A 15488-nucleotide genomic window follows, 5' to 3' on the forward strand; every position below is an offset into this window, starting at 1 on the left:
CCTCGTCCCGCCTCTTTTAAAATTCAGTACAGTTTGGGGAAACGTTTGGCTGCGTCGGGATGCTTTTCCCCCACGTGCAACCATCCCAGCAGCAGCCGGCACAGCCCCCTGTGGGGAGGGGACGTAGCGGGAGGTCCCCACAAGCCGGGAGGGGACGGCTGCCCCCCACGCCACTGTGCAGCTCCTGGGAAGAGGCTCCTCGTACCCCCAAAAATCAAATAAGGTTCGTGGTGCCTTCGTGCCGGCGGGGTGATGGGCCCTGCCCGTAGCTCTGGGGCCGGGCACGACGGCACTTTCCCCACCCCCCCCATTAGCAGTGCTCCCGATCCCCCAGTGCAGGCAGCTGCCTGCCTGCCTGCCTTGCCTGCAGAGAGCGGCAGGCAGCTCTGCCCTCGCACCCCTTCCCCAGGGTACCCTGACGGCCGGGGCTCAGCCCCTGCGGGGTCTCTAAGTAGCGAGCGGTAAAAACCCGACAGCGCTGTTAGCCAGCCTTCCGGGGTTAGTTATCGGGGCAGACAGCACTGGCGGGGCCCGGGCTTTTAAATAAATTTATGAGTCCCACAGCGCCCGTACCCCCGACGACGTTTGCCGTGCCATCCCCTGCTTGCAGCGCGCTCCGTCGCCTGCCTTCGTTAGCGCACAGGCAAATTGCTGACGAGCTGCTGGGGGGGACGCCGGGCGGCCCCCCGCCTTCGTGCTGGGCTGGCTCCCAACGCTGCCCAGACCTTCTGCCTGATCCCCGGGGCATCAGGATTTGGGGGCAAGCCGGGGTGGTGGGGAGCAGCTCCAGAGCTGCCCGGGTCTGACGCTGCGCTCTGCCTTGCCCGCAGGACGGGAGCAAGCCTTACCCCCCGGACCTGTCCCGCAGCCCCCAGAGCCTGAGCGACACCGGCTACTCCTCCGACGGCATCTCCAGCTCGCAGAGCGAGATCACTGGCCTGGTGCAGCAGGAGGAGGAGAAGCTGAGCGGCACCGGGCTGGCCGGGCAGAGCCCTCCCAGCCCCTCCGAGCTCACCAAGCTGGAGAGCAGCATGCGGCCCCTCCTAGAAGGCCGGGGTGCCCCACCGGAGCCCGCTGAGCGCAGCAAGGGCTGCCCGGAGGCGCGGGAGGAGCAGCGGCAGCGGCAGCGGCCACGGTACCTCTCCATCACCCCCGAAGCCTTTGACTCGGATGAGGAGCTGGAGGACATCCTGGAGGAGGACGAAGACTCGCTGGAGTGGGAGAACCAGCGGGAACGGCGGGAGAGCGCGGAGTCCTCGGACGAGTTCGGCAGCAAGCTGCGGCACGACTACGTGGAGGACAGCAGCGAGGGGGGCTTCTCCCCGGTGCCCCCCCGGCCCAAGGGCCAGGAGGCGGAGGTGAGCGACGAGGAGTTCATGCGGAGGCAGATCCTGGAGATGAGCGCGGAGGAGGACAACCTCGAGGAGGAGGAAGAGGAGGAGGGCTACGGGCGCGCCAAGTACGGCATCCCCAAAGCCGGGCAGAAGGCCGAGGCAGAGAAGGGCAAAGAGCCGGCATCGGCCAAGCGGCGCCTGCCGCACGGCCCTGGCAGCCTGTACAAGGAGGAGAGGAAGGAGCTGGAGGCAGCGGAGGGCGACGACTTGAGCACGGCTCAGGGCGGGCTGCGGCGCTTCAAGACCATCGAGCTGAACAGCACGACCGGCTACGGCCGGGAGATGGAGATGGGCCAGGAGGCGGATGCCAGCCTGGAGAGGGAGCCCGAGCTGGAGATGGAGAGCCTGACGGGCTCCCCCGAGGAGCGCTCCCGGGGCGAGTACTCCTCCACCCTGCCCGCCACGACACCCAGCTACACCTCGGGCACCTCGCCCACCTCCATCTCCTCCCTGGAGGAGGACAGCGACAGCAGCCCCAGCCGCCGGCAGCGGCTGGAGGAGGTGAAGCAGCAGAGGAAGGCTCGCCACCGCTCGCACGGCCCCTTGCTGCCCACCATCGAGGACTCGTCCGAGGAGGAGGAGCTGCGGGAGGAAGAGGAGCTGCTGCGGGAGCAGGAGAAGATGCGGGAGGTGGAGCAGCAGCGCATCCGGAGCACGGCGCGCAAGACCAAGCGTGACAAGGAGGAGCTGAGGGCCCAGCGGAGGAGGGAGCGCTCCAAAACCCCCCCCAGCAACCTCTCCCCCATCGAGGACGCCTCCCCCACCGAGGAGCTACGGCAGGCGGCGGAGATGGAGGAGCTGCACCGCTCCTCCTGCTCCGAGTACTCGCCCTCCATCGACTCGGAGGCCGAGAGCTTCGACGCTGTGACCTCCAAGCTGTACAAGTCAGGCAGCGAGTACAACCTGCCCACCTTCATGTCGCTGTACTCCCCGACCGAGAAGGGGGAGAGCGGCCCCAGCCAGCCCGCCAGCAAGCCCCTCAAGAGCGCCGAGGAAGCCTACGAGGAGATGATGAGGAAGGCAGAGATGATGCAGAAGCAGCAGGTCCAGCAGGCCCAGCCATCCGTGTCCTATGGCGGCGCCTACCAGCAGGTCGGCTACCACGGCACCGAAAGCCAGAACGGCTTCGAGTACCAGTACGCCGAGGAGTACCGGTACGACGGCGGCCCCGCGCGCCCCTCCCAGCCCGGCTATCCAAGCGCCCTGCCGAAGGCGGGCATGGTGTACGAGGAGATCCTGCAGACCTCCCAGAGCATCTCCAGGATGCACCAGTCCTCCTCCTTCGACCTGGCCCTCGAGCAGGGAGAGAAGGCAAAGGGGCAGGAGGAGGCGTACCAGGAGAAGCACTTCCTCAACGCCGAGAGCGCCTACGCCGACCTGATGAAGCAGAACGGTGGTCCGCTCACCCCCGGCACCAGCCCCACGCAGCTCTCCGCTCCCGTCTCCTTTGCCGCCTCCGACGGCAGTGCGGGCAAGGCCATTCCTGACGTCCGGGTCACCCAGCATTTTGCGAAAGAGGGGCAAGACCTAGCCAAGCTCCAGAGCACCCCGGCGGCACCCAGCCCGGCACCCAAGGCTGCCGCCACTCCTTACGCCTACGGCAAAGGCACCGGCACGGTGACTGCAGCGGCAGCAAGCGGCCCCGGGAGCACGCCACGGAGCTACAGCTCCTCAGCTCCGGAGGCCCCGTCGGTAGCCAGCAGAAGCTACGGTCCGGGGAAGAGCACCGTCAGCTACGGCTCACAGACGGAGGATGCCGGCAGGAGCAAGGCGGCGGTGGAGATCAGCGTGCAGACGGCCAGGGAAAAGCTCCCGGCCACGAGCGACAGCAAGCCCCCAACGCCCAAGACCTACCCCTTCTTCAAGAGCTCCAGCCCTCCGCTCTCGCCCACCTCCCCCACGCACAGTCCCACCCGTGCCACAAAGGCCACGGCAGAGTTTTCCACGCAGACGCAGAGCCCCCTCCTCCCCTACGAGGGTCCCGCCGCCGCCGCCAGCCCCGCCGCCTCTTCCCCCATGGTGGCGCAGGGGACGCAGACGCCGCACCGGGCGGGCTCGCCGCGCCTGGCCCGACAGCCCTCCTCGCAGGACGCCCCCTTCATGCTGATCACGCTGGCGGCTGACGCTGCCAGCCAAACCAAGCCGGCCAGCTCCGGCTCCTTGACGTCTCCCACCTCGTCCCCCACCAGAGCAAGCCGGCAGCTGCCGGGGCATGGCTACAGCCAGGAGCCAGAGCAGGCGCCGGGCACCTACATCAGGGCGCAGCCGGTGAAGGAGCACGCCCAGAAGACACCCGCCGTGACTTCAGCCGCCGACAGCATCGCGGGGCTGTACGGCTGGGGAGCGCTCCCCGCGGAAAACATCTCCCTCTGCCGCATCTCCTCCGTCCCCGGCACGTCCCGGGTCGAGCCGGGGCCCAAGGTGCCGAGCACTAATGCCGTGGACTTACGGACTGCGCTGAAGTCCGCTCCCATCATCATAACGGACCAAGGCATGGATCTCACCTCCTTGGCCACCGAGGCCAGGAAGTACTGCCTGACCTTGGACCACATCCCGAGCCGGCAGTCCACGGCCATCCAGCCCTTGATCATCAACCTCAACGCCCAGGAGCAGCCTCACGCCATCATCGCGGCAGCCAGCACCACCGGCCTGGCCATCGCCTCCCCCGTGCTCCTCTCGCAGCCCAAGCAGCCCGTGGTCTACGGAGACCCTTTCCAGAGCCGGGTGGACTTCGGGCAGGGGACCGGGAGCCCAGTGTGCTTGGCGCAGGTGAAGCAGGTGGAGCAGGGTGTCCAGACGGCCGCCGTCAGAGCCAGCGGGACGGCCGGCGGCAAGCCCGAGCCCACCGCTCCCCCCCAGACCAAGTTTGCGAGGTACGGCATGCCGGGCCAGATGGTGAAGAAGGACGTGCTCATCACACAGACCGGCGGGGCGCAGCCCTTCCCGTCGGAGCCAGGTTCGGAGTTGTACCGTGCCGTGCCGGTGGAGCTGAAGAGCCAGAGCCCTCTCCTCACGCTGGGTGGCAAGAAGTCCCAGGTGATGATGGTGCAGATGGAGGAGGCGGCGTCCGGCCCGGTGACCAAAGTGCTGAAGGAGGAGCCGCCGGCCAACGTGCTGGACCTCACAGGCGTGAAGCCAGAGAGCCAGGTGGCCTGTTGTGATGTGGTCTACAAGTTCCCCTTTGGCAGCAGCTGCACTGGCGCTTTCAACCCCACCTCCAAGATGCCGGAGAAGAAAGCCGGGGAGACGCCAGTGCCCAGCCGGAAAGCCAGCGGGCCCCTCTATGGCAGCAGAGAGCCAGAGCTGCCGGAGACCTTCCCCTACCGGGAGCAGCCGGCCCCGGCACCCGCACTCTACGAGGAGCAGAAGTTTTACCCCGCCGGCGCCTTCGGCCGCCTCTACTCCTCCATGTCGGACACGAACCTCTCCGAAATCGGGATGAGCTACTACCCCACGAAGGGGGATCAGCCCTTCCCCTCCCCGGCGGGTGACGCCGCCGTGGACCTCAGCACCATGAAGCACTCCTACAGCGTGGGCTTCGCCGAGGGGGGTTACCTGGGCCACGGGCTGCAGTACGGCTCCTTCTCCGACCTCCGCCAGCCGGCGGAGCTGCTGGGCCACCCGCTCCCCATGCGGAGGTACAGCTCGGCCTCCAACATCTACTCCGACTACCGCTTCTCACCCCGGGGCGACCTGGCCAGCTTCCAGGAGTCCAGCCTGGCCCACTACAGTGCCACCACGGCGCGCGAGATCAGCCGCATGTGCGCCGCCCTCAACTCCATGGATCAGTACGGGGGCCGGCACGCCAACGGCCCCGACGTGCTGCCCTACGGCCCCGGCACCGGGCCGGGCGGCGCGGGGAGCCTGGCGGCTCAGCAGCAGGGCCCCGCGCCCCCCAAACCCGGCGGGATGTACAACCCCACCTTCCCTGAGGCGCGGCAGGGTTTCGGCAGCCTGGCGCAGTACAACGTCCCCGGCGTGCGCCTGGGCGCTGTCCGACAGATGTTCCCTTCCTCCGCCACCGTGCGGGCTGCCGACGGCATGATCTACTCCACCATCAACACGCCCATCGCCTCCACGCTGCCCATCACCACCCAGCCGGCCTCGGTGCTGCGGCCCATGCTGCGCGGGCTGTACAGACCCTACGGCCCAGGCGGCGTGACGGCGGTCCCGCTGGCCAGCCTGGCCAGGCTGCCGGTCGTCTCGCCCCGCATCCCACTGGCAGCACAGAGCCTCTACCGCTACCCAGCTCCTGGCCGGCCGGCCCCGGCGGCCTCGCTGATGGAGACACCCGTCTACCTGGGCAAGCCCGTCAGCACGACACCAGCTGCAGCGGGTGCCAGTCCCGCTCCCAAAGCCCCCACTGTCCCCGCCGGCGGTTTGCAGAGAGCGGAGCCAGCGGGGGCCGCTCCCCGTGCCGAGGGTCCGGCGGCACCGGCGGCCGGCAAGGAGGGCGGGCAGGTGGCCGCGGTGCCCAAGCCGCCGCCGGATGGGGCTCAGAGGGAGGAGCGGGAGCGGGAGGAGGAGCGGCAGCGCAAGCAGCAGGAGCACGTGCTGCAGCTGGAGCGGGAGCGTGTGGAGCTGGAGAAGCTGCGGCAGCTGCGGCTGCAGGAGGAGCTGGAGCGGGAGCGCGCGGAGCTGCAGCGGCACCGGGAGAAGGAGCAGCTGCTGGTGCAGCGGGAGCTGCAGGAGCTGCAGTGCATCAAGCAGCAGGTGCTGCAGCAGCAGCAGGAGGAGCGGCACGCGCAGCTGGCGCTGCAGCGGGAGCAACTCGCCCAGCAGCGCCTCCAGCTTGAGCACATCCACCAGCTCCAGCACCAGCTCCAGCAGCAGCTGGAGGAGCAGAAGCGGCAGAAGACCGCCTTCCCCGCGCCCGCCGAGCCCGTCGCCCGCCCGCCCGAGGGGCCCGCTGAGGTGCCGCGGGGCCCGCCGCTCAACGGGCAGGCGTGGCCCCCGCCAGGCCAGGCGCCGCCGGAGGGGCCCGCCGGCTCCCGCTACCCCGCGCCACAGCGACCACTCAGCAGCTCAGCCTCGGACATGTCGCTGCAAGCCGAGGAGCCCTGGGAGCCCGCCCGGGGCATCAAGAAGAGGAACTCAATGCCGCGGCTGCGGGACGCCTACGAGAAGGAGGCGGTGCGGGAGGCCTTCGCGGCGAGGAAGACGGCAGACAGCAGCGTGCAGACGGACGAGGAGGATGGCGAGGAGCGGTACCTGCTGTCGCGGCGGCGGCGGGTGCGGCGCAGCGCTGACTGCAGCGTGCAGACGGACGAGGAGGACAGCGGGGAGTGGGAACAGCCCGTACGCCGCCGGCGCTCCCGGCCCTCGCGGCATACCGAGGCCAGCGCTGAGGGCAAGTCGGAGGGGGCGGCCCGTGGCACGGCCAGCGTGGGCATCCAGACCATCAGCGACTGCTCGGTGCAGACAGAGCCCGACCAGCTCCTCCGCGTCTCCCCCTCCATCCACATCACCACCCATGACCCCCGCGTGGAGATCGTCAAGTACATCTCGGCCCCGGAGAAGACGCAGCGGGGCGAGAGCCTGGCCTGCCAGACGGAGCCGGAGCCTGCTCCCCAGCCCGGCGTCGTGGTCCCTCAGCTGACGGTGCCCACCACCATCCCGCCCTACTCCACCAACATCCAGATGGTGAGCACGGGCCCCCTGGACCCCCACGCCGTCCGGCAGCAGACCCTTGGCAAGTTTGAGAAGAAGAAGCCGGACCCCCTGGAAATCGGCTACCAGTCCCATCTGCCAGCCGAGTCCCTCTCCCAGCTGGTGACCCGCCAGCCGCCCCGCTCTCCCCAGGTCCTCTACTCACCCGTCTCCCCCCTTTCTCCCCACCGCCTCCTGGAGTCCTCCTTCGCCACCAGCGAGCGGCTGAACAAGGCTCACGTCCCCCCGCAGAAGCACTTCACCGCCGACTCGGCCCAGCGCCAGCAGACGCTGCCGCGACCCATCAAGACCATGCAGCGCTCCCTCTCCGACCCCAAGCCCATCAGCCCCACCGCCGAGGAGGCCGGCAAGGACAGGTTCTCCCTCTACCAGCACCCGCTGCTCCCCGGCACCCAGGTACGTCAGCGCGGGGAACAACCCTTCCCTCGGGGAACGGCCCCGGGAGGCACCTCGGGATATTTCGCTTTCATTAGCGCTGCGGTAATTAATATTTTAAATGCTGGCTTCCCGCAGCAGCTGATGGCAGTCGGCGGGCACGGACACGTGCACCGAAGCCGGCAGCCGGAGGGAGGCCCTGGAGCTCCGCCGGCTGCACCGGAGCTGCTGCTGGGTGGCGGGATCGGGGCTGTCCCCTGCCCCCCGCCCCAGCTGGCTCCCCCTCCTCTCCCCAGGAGCAGCCGCCGCGCGTGGCTCCGTTTCGGGTTGCAGCGGCTCTCGCTCCCACCTTTGCCCCCACGCACCGCGGTTGCCTTGGGCTGCTGAGCGCCCTGCAAAGAGCCCCGGGGCAGTTCCCAGGGCAGCAGCAGACCCCGGCCGCTCCCCCGAGCCCCGCGGCCAAGCACCCGGGGGACCAAAAGCAGTTTTTGTGGCAGGCAGGGGCGCGCACGCGGTCGGCTCGGTGCTTGGCCGGCTGCCACCCTGGTAATTACTCACGGAAAGCGCCCTGCCTGTTACTTCCATCCTATTTATCGCGCTTTTACATAAACGCCGTTTCCTCGGTGCGTGAGGGGACACGTGCACAGCGGTCGACCTCGCCGCAGCCCCCGGGGTACAGGAGGAGCTCCGCGATGCTGGGGTGCAGGGGGCGGGGGGATGTGGGGGGACACCCGCCCGCACCCCTGACCGGGTGTCCCTTGGCTTTGCAGATTGGGGGGCTTCAGTCGAGCCCGCTGGCGCGCAAGGTGAAGCGGACGCTGCCCAGCCCGCCGCCCGAGGAACCCCACGTCCCCCTGGCCAGCCCGGCCGCCCCCCAGCTCTACCTGAGCAGCCAGGCCCCCAAGGCCACCGCGCCGGTCACCAAGGCCAGCCTGCTGAAGGAGCTGGACCGCGACCTGAAGCTGGTGGAGCACGAGGCCACCAAGCTGCGGAAGAAGCAGGCGGAGCTGGACGAGGAGGAGAAGGAGATCGACGCCAAGCTGAAGTACCTGGAGCTGGGCATCACTCAGCGCAAGGAGTCGCTGCTGAAGGAGCGGGGGGGCGGGCGGGACCACCCCTACCTGCGCTGCCCCGGGGATCGCCGCGACTACCTGTCCGACAGCGAGCTGCACAGCCTGCGCCTCGCCGCCTACGACGGCGCCAGCCTGCGCCCCGCGCCCGCAGGGCAGTACCCTGACTTCGATGCCGCCGCCGCCGCCTCCTACGGCGCCTACCCGTTCCCCGCCCTGCAGGGCCCTGCCGCCTTCCCGCCAGCGCGCCTGCAGCCCGGCCAGTACCCCGTGGCCAGCACCTCGCAGGATGGCTTGCCGGCAGCCCCGCTGCCCGCCTTCGCCTCGCCCGGCGCCTTCCCGGCCCCCGGCGCCGCGTACCCAGAGCTGGGCACCCCAGGCCAGCCGGGATTCCGGCCCCAAAACCCCTACCAAGCCCCGAGCGCCTTTGCCGCGGCGGCTGCCGTGCCGGCGACGCAACCTGCCCTCTTCCAGAGCCTGGCGGAGGTGGCCGGCGGGCATCAGAAGCCACGGCAGACCTCGCTGGCCGACCTGGAGGAGAAGATCCCCACCAACTACGAGGTCATCAGCACGGCCACCAGCTCCTCCACCGTCCCCGATGTCACCTTCAGCGCCACAATGGCAAGTGGCGGCTACGAGCAGTACAAGGCACCTGAGGCCCGGCCGGCCGAGAGAGCCAGCGTGGCACAGGGCCCCTCGGCCAGCTTCTCTTCCGAGTCCCTCTACACCAGCCTGGAGCAGAACATCCCCCGTAACTACGTGATGATCGAGGATATCAGCGAGCTCACCAAGGAGAGCCCAGCGGTGGAGGGGCAGAAAGCGGAGCCGGTGGGCACAGGCGCCGATGGCCGCCACGGCAGAGAGAAGAGCGAGCTGGGGGATGCCGAGGGCTCCAGCCGGCCCTGCTGCTACGCCAAAGCCGAGGAGGAATCCGAGGAGGACGTCTATGACCACCACGGCCCTGACCATCGAGGGAAGAACAGCTACCACCGGGGCGCGGAGAGCAACGGCAGGGTGTCGGGGAGCTCTGCCGGCTCATCCTACTACTATGGGGACAGCGAGTACCGGCACTCCTCGCGGGCCGACAAGCACGGCTCCAGTGCAGCACTGCCAAAGCATTCATCCAAGAACCTGGCGCCCGCCGTTGTCTCCTCGAAGCGCAGCAAGCACAGGAAGCAGGGCATGGAGCAGAAGATCTCCAAGTTCTCTCCCATCGAAGAAGCCAAAGACGTGGAGTCGGACCTGGCCTCCTATGTGGCAACAACCTCGGTCGGCAGCAGCAACGTGGCCTCCAGGGCCAAGAAGCTGCAGGAGGAGATCACCTACGGCCTGAAGAAGAATGTCTACGAGCAGCAGAAGTACTACGGCGTCTCCAGCCGGGACCTGGTGGACGAGGAGGAGCGGGTCTACTCCGTCGGCAGCAGAACCCGCTCCTCCGGCTACGGGGTGGAAAAGTCCTCCGGCCGGGAGGCGAGTGGCCGGAGCAAGTCCTACGAGCGCGAGGGCATGGAGCGCTCCCAGAAAGGCGGCTCCAAGCCCTCGTCCCTCAGCATGAGCCAGAGCCGCGGGCGGGCGCCCGTCCGCGCGCAGCCCTCGGAGGAGGAGAGCCCCGTCAGCCCCCTGGGGAAGGCGGTGGGGGGGTCACGCGCTGCGGGGGGGCCAGTCTCCCAGTCGGCGGGGGACCCCTGCTCCCAGTTCTGCTCCAGCCACTCGTTGCCTGATGTGCAAGAGCACATCAAAGACGTGCCAAGGAGTCACTCGTACAAGCACGAGGAGGGCTACGGCATGGACGATGCCCATTGCGTTGTCTCGGACAGCGAAGGTAACGGCTCCCCGTGGTGACCACCCCAGAGCATGGCGCTTCCCCGGGGCATGCTCGTCCGCTCGTACGCAGAGACACTCTCACCGCCTCAGTTTGCTTGACACGTGCCTTCCTCCCCCCCCGCCCCGGGTGTTCGGTGTCAGCCGGTCCCACGCGGTGCCTCGCCGTGCCGTGTCCCACCCCCACCGGTGCGGGCTGTCCCCAGCGCGCGTGCCCGCTGCTTGCCTCTCCCGCCTCATTGCATGGCTTCCGCCCGAGCGGGCTCGAGTGAGAGATTGACTGTGGTTTGTTTTTGGTTTCCGAAGCCTATCATTTGGGTCAGGAGGAGACAGACTGGTTTGATAAGCCCAGGGAGGCGCGGGCGGAGAGGGTCAGGCACTACGGTGGCCACTCTTCCTCGCAGAAGAGACCCCCGGCTAAGCACACCTACCACGACTACGACGAGCCCCCCGACGAGGACCCGTGGCAGCACGATGACTACCCCCAGCACCGCGAGCACCGGCACCACGGGGAGTACGGGCGCCACACTGGCACCTCCCGGCACGCGAGTGACGAGCCCCCGCGCCGCTCGGCCAAGCAGCACCCACGGGAGCCCGGCCGCCACGAGCCCCGCGGCCACGGGCCGCCAGCCGCTCCCAAGAAGGCGCAGCAGCCCGAGCCCCGCGCGCCCGCGCCCTACGGCCCCAGCTCTGCCGAGTACGCCCCGCCGTCCCGCCCCGCCGCTCACCACCACGGCGCTGAGACCCCCAAGGCACAGAAGCCCCCCCAGCCACACGGACCGGCCACCCCGACACCGAAGCCAGAGCCCCTCGCACACCCACAGCAGCCGGCAGCCAGGCAGCAGCAGGCAGGGCAGCAGGCAGCGCGGCAGCAGCCAGCGGCGCGGCAGGCTGCCCAGCCGGCGGGCTCGGCGCAGCCTGAGGCCAGGGGCAGGACGCAGGGACCCCCGTCGTCTCGGCCACCACAGCAGCAGCCAGGGCCAGCCCAGGCGGCGGGGAAGGCGCCGGCCACGCTCCACGCGCAGCCGGGTGGGCTCGCGGCGCCGGCGGTAAGTACGGGCTCAGCCGGCTCGGCCGCCTCCACACCCCGCGGCTCTGCCCGGGGCTGGCCCGGGTGGCCATGGCCAGGGACTAGCAGGGGAAGGGTTGGGGACGGGAGCCGTGGGGCAAGGTGTATCCTACCCGTGTGCCCACCATGGCCGCCCCTGGGTGCCAGGGAGGCAGCCATCTCCTCGAGGGGACCTGGGAGGGGACATTCCTGTGCCCTGGATCCCTCCCTCCCACTTTTGGGGCTACAGGGCCATTTTCCCACAGCGTTTGGGGGTTTCGGTTTTGCCTCCCGGCCCGGGGCACCCTGGGAGGAAGCTCTGCCGGGAGGACAAACCCTGAGAGCCGTTTTCCCCATTCCAGCCAAAAGCGGAGCAGACGGACGCATCCAAACCCGCAGCGAAAGTGCCACAGCAGCCAGGGAGAGCACCCACGGCGCAGCCCCTGGGAGCAGCAGGTCAGTGGGCCCGGCGGCACGGTGCCGTCCCTCCCTGCGCCGGCTGCCTGGCACCCCGGGGACTCGGTGGAGCCCCCCCAGCCGGGCCCGTCCCCTGCTAACGGCGGCTTCGTTCATCCCCCAGCGGACAGCAAGGCCGGTCCAAGGGCGGCCGGGCCGCGTGGTCCCACCGGCCCGGCAACGGGGCAGCCCGGGGCGGAAGGAGAGAGCGTTTTCTCCAAAATCCTGCCGGGGGGGGCAGCGGAACAAGCAGGCAAACTGACCGAAGGTGAGGGCTGCTCCCGGGGATGGGCACGGGGCAGAGATGCTCTTCTGCACCGAGATGGGATCAGGCGCCGCAGGGGTGGCCGGGAACAGCCAACAGGATGCGGTGCTCCCACAGTTTGGGGCAAAAGCAGCGGTTTGGGGGCCGGGGAGGTGGGGTGCCAGGGCGGCTGCGCGGTGCTGACACCTCTCCCGGCTTCCCCGCAGCGGTGTCGGCTTTTGGCAAGAAGTTCACTTCGTTCTGGTGAGAGAACGGCACAAGGTGAGTGCAGCCGGCGCCGGGTGCTACGCCGCGGGCTCTCCCTGCCCCTGGCCGGGGCTGATGCCCTCCCTCTCCCTCCCGCCGCAGGAGTTTGGGAAGCAAGTGGAGATTGAGTCGTTGCAGTGGAAAAACCTATGAAGAAGCCAGTGAATTCAGCACGCGGCGCCAGACTCTGAGTATAACGGTGAGTGTCCGGAGCACAGCCGCGCACCGGTCCCCTCCATCGCACTGGTCCCCTCCATCGCACCGGTCCCCTCTGCCCTGCCATCCCCGGGGTTCCCACGGCACCGCTGTCCCCCCCGGCACCTGCTGAGCCCTGCCCTGCCACGCTCCCAGCCCCCAGGGTGAGAAGGACACGGTGCAGCCCCGTTCCCTTCGCGCTGGGCCACTTGTCCCCATCCTCATCCCCATCCTCATCCCCGAGCACCGGCCGCAAGCCAAGGCGTGGGGGCTTGGCCTCCTTCCGGGGTCTCGGCAGCGTCGCGCGGGCCGATGCCGTGTGGATGCTGGTGCAGACCCCGGGTTTGCGGGGAAGGTTTGGGCGGCCCAAGCTCTGGTCCGGGAGCCTGTCCAGCGCGGGGGCGGCAGCAGCTGCTCCACCGGCAGCGCCTCTTGGCTCACCGCCGCCCGTTCGTGCGGGCCGGTGCTGCCGCTCGGCGGGGTCCTCTCCGCAGGGACGGTGCCGCTCGGGCTAACGCCTCTCTCTCTCTCTGTCTCTCGCAAGCTTTTGAAAGCAGGGCGATCCCTGGATGCTGGACCAAACGGCGGCCGAACGGGGGCCTGGCGGACGCCCCCGCCATGCCTGGCGAGCAGCTCCGGTGCGGCACGTGGCAAGCCCCGGCACCAGGCGGGCAGACGCACCCTCCGCCCCCCCACGGCTGCCCCGAGGGGACGGGCCTGATCCTGACCGTCGGGTCAGGCCCCATAGGTGGGCCGCGGCCCTTTCTCAAGATTATACGCAGAGTTGCTCCCTCCGAACCCCAGCTCTGGCCTCTTCATAGGTTTTTCCCCGCCGCGAGCCGAGGGCTGGGCGCCGCGGGCGCTGCTCCTCCTTCCCAACCCCGTCCACCCCGCCGGGGCCGTCCCCGCGCCCCCTGCACTGCGGCCCGCTCCTGGCCCCGCCAGGGAGCCCCCGGAGCGCGTCAGCTAGGACCTAACACTGTTTCACTACCGAAATACGAGGCCATAGGACTCTGACAGGCGGCATGACCGGCCTTTGCCGAGGCGGCCGCCGGCTGGGTGCGCATCCCGACACGCGGCGCTGCCCCAAAGCCATTGGAAGCATTGAAAGGGCCGCGCTCGCCCTCGCCACGCAGCCAGCGCGCCTGCCGCCGGGCACCCCTTTTCTTTCAAGAACAGCCTTAATCATCCCACTTTGATTTCTGTGTATACCTCATCCGCACCGGGGGGGGGGGGGGGCACGGGGCGTCGTCGGGGGGGGGTCTTTTTTTCTCAGTTTCTCTGGGTTCATTTTATTTTGGTTCTGGGTTTGGTTTTGTTTTGGTTTTTTTAAACTTTATACCAAATCCTCTTCCCTCTTTGCTTTGTGCGATGAGTTAGCACACGGGGCTGTCGTCTGTAGAAGCAATAGAGTGCAGGAGGCTACAAAAGAGCACAAATCCCGTGGAACAAGATCAGGAGAGCTTTGCCTCCGGCAGTATCCTTCCTCTTACTGTGCAATCCAAGTCCTTCTCAAGCCATTTCGCGGGGACGCGGGGACGGCCGGCGCGGTGGCCAAAGCCCGCTCGCCCCGCCAGGAAGGGGGTTCCCCGGAGGGGGGAGGCAGCCCGAAGAGGGGGCTCGCCGGCGTACAGCCGCGCGTGCCGCCCGCGCCCCGCCGCCTCCCCACGCCGGCGGCACCCCGCTCCCGGTGCCCCCCGCGGCGGGCGGCAGCCACCCGCTCACCCGCCTGATGTTCTATGCAACGAAATAACACGACTCCAGAACAAGACCTGTGAATAGCTAATCAGTTCAATGTCGCGCCTAAGGGTTTCATCGCAAAGCGTGCCGCCGAGCGACCCGATAACTACTCTTTAACGACCACCCGTGCGTATGAATTCGTGGCATGTTCGACCCACGGAGGGCCACTTTGCCAAAGGGCAGCCCTAGCGCCCCTGACCGTCTGTCCCGTCGTAGAGCATGGCTTGCTACTTCTCTGCACGGTTCCACCCGCCTTTCAGTGCTTGCTGGTTTTTGCCTGGACTTTTTCTTTTTTTTTTTTCTTTTCCATCAGTCCATCGCTGTACTGAAAGCTCTTAGCAGATTTATGCACTTGTTATGGAGGACCCGGTCGCCGCGGGAAGCCCACGCTCCGTGGCAGGTCCCTCGCGGGGGGGGGGGTCTGCCTGTGCCCGAGACTGGGGGAGAGGCCAGCAGCTGTGGGACGGGGGGGGCACGGCGGTCCCGTGGAGGAGAACCCCGGCCCTGCGCCCACCCGCCGCCTCTCCCTGCCGATGCCAAGTGCATGGCCCAAGGGAGGGTGCCTCCTCCGGGCCCCCGGCCCCCGCTGCTCCTCGCGCTGTAAATACTTGTACAGTGTGTAAACCGTACGCGGGACCGAGACCCCCGTGGGGGCCCGTCTCGTCGCCCGACCACATCTGCCACCTCGCCTCCGCACCTGCCGGGACCGGGGGCCCGTAAGCCCACCCTGCCGGGCCGGACCCCCAGCCCTAATTGTGGCAGTCTGGTGGCCGGGGCAGGGGGACGGAGGGTGCGAGGACGAGGGGCCGAGCGCGGCCGGGCGCCGTTTCCAGCGGTAAGTGCGATGCCGGGTGCGCTCCCTCTGAACATTGTGACGGTGTGCGTGTCTGCTGTGCTCTGTGCCACCCGTAGTGACCCTGTACCGTGCCGTACCGTGCCGTACCGTGCCGTACCGACCCCGCCGCTGTGTCGTGACTCCCTCCCAGAAGCTGCCCCCTCACCAGGTGTTTCTGTGGGAACAGAATAAAAAGGACTTGACACAAACCACCGACTGGCCCCGATTCCTGCCTGCGGCAAGGGGGGGCGGGGGGGCCTGCACCCCCGGCATGGAGGGGCGGCTGGGCCGGGAGCCCCGGGGGCATGGTCGGCACCGAGCACCGGTGGGATCTGCGGCTCACGCCCGGGGCTGCTGGGCTGGGGGGGGGGGC

General features: G+C 68.8%; 1 protein-coding gene across 3 annotated transcripts in view; it reads left to right on the top strand.

Moving 5' to 3' along the window:
• BSN (bassoon presynaptic cytomatrix protein) overlaps positions 1 to 15318 on the top strand; it is a 92929-nt gene extending 77611 nt beyond the window's left edge. For all 3 annotated transcript variants that reach the window (XM_054838152.1, XM_054838156.1, XM_054838155.1), the window contains 8 exons: positions 831 to 7460; positions 8210 to 10331; positions 10637 to 11379; positions 11741 to 11834; positions 11959 to 12102; positions 12306 to 12360; positions 12448 to 12544; positions 13085 to 15318. In XM_054838152.1, the coding sequence (XP_054694127.1) occupies positions 831 to 7460; positions 8210 to 10331; positions 10637 to 11379; positions 11741 to 11834; positions 11959 to 12102; positions 12306 to 12346 (9774 nt within the window). In that variant the 3' untranslated portion in view covers positions 12347 to 12360; positions 12448 to 12544; positions 13085 to 15318. The remainder of the gene's footprint in view (positions 1 to 830; positions 7461 to 8209; positions 10332 to 10636; positions 11380 to 11740; positions 11835 to 11958; positions 12103 to 12305; positions 12361 to 12447; positions 12545 to 13084) is intronic.
• The last annotated feature ends 170 nt before the right edge of the window (positions 15319 to 15488 follow it).

Source organism: Grus americana, chromosome 11, assembly GCF_028858705.1.
Source record: "Grus americana isolate bGruAme1 chromosome 11, bGruAme1.mat, whole genome shotgun sequence".
Taxonomy (NCBI): domain Eukaryota; kingdom Metazoa; phylum Chordata; class Aves; order Gruiformes; family Gruidae; genus Grus; species Grus americana.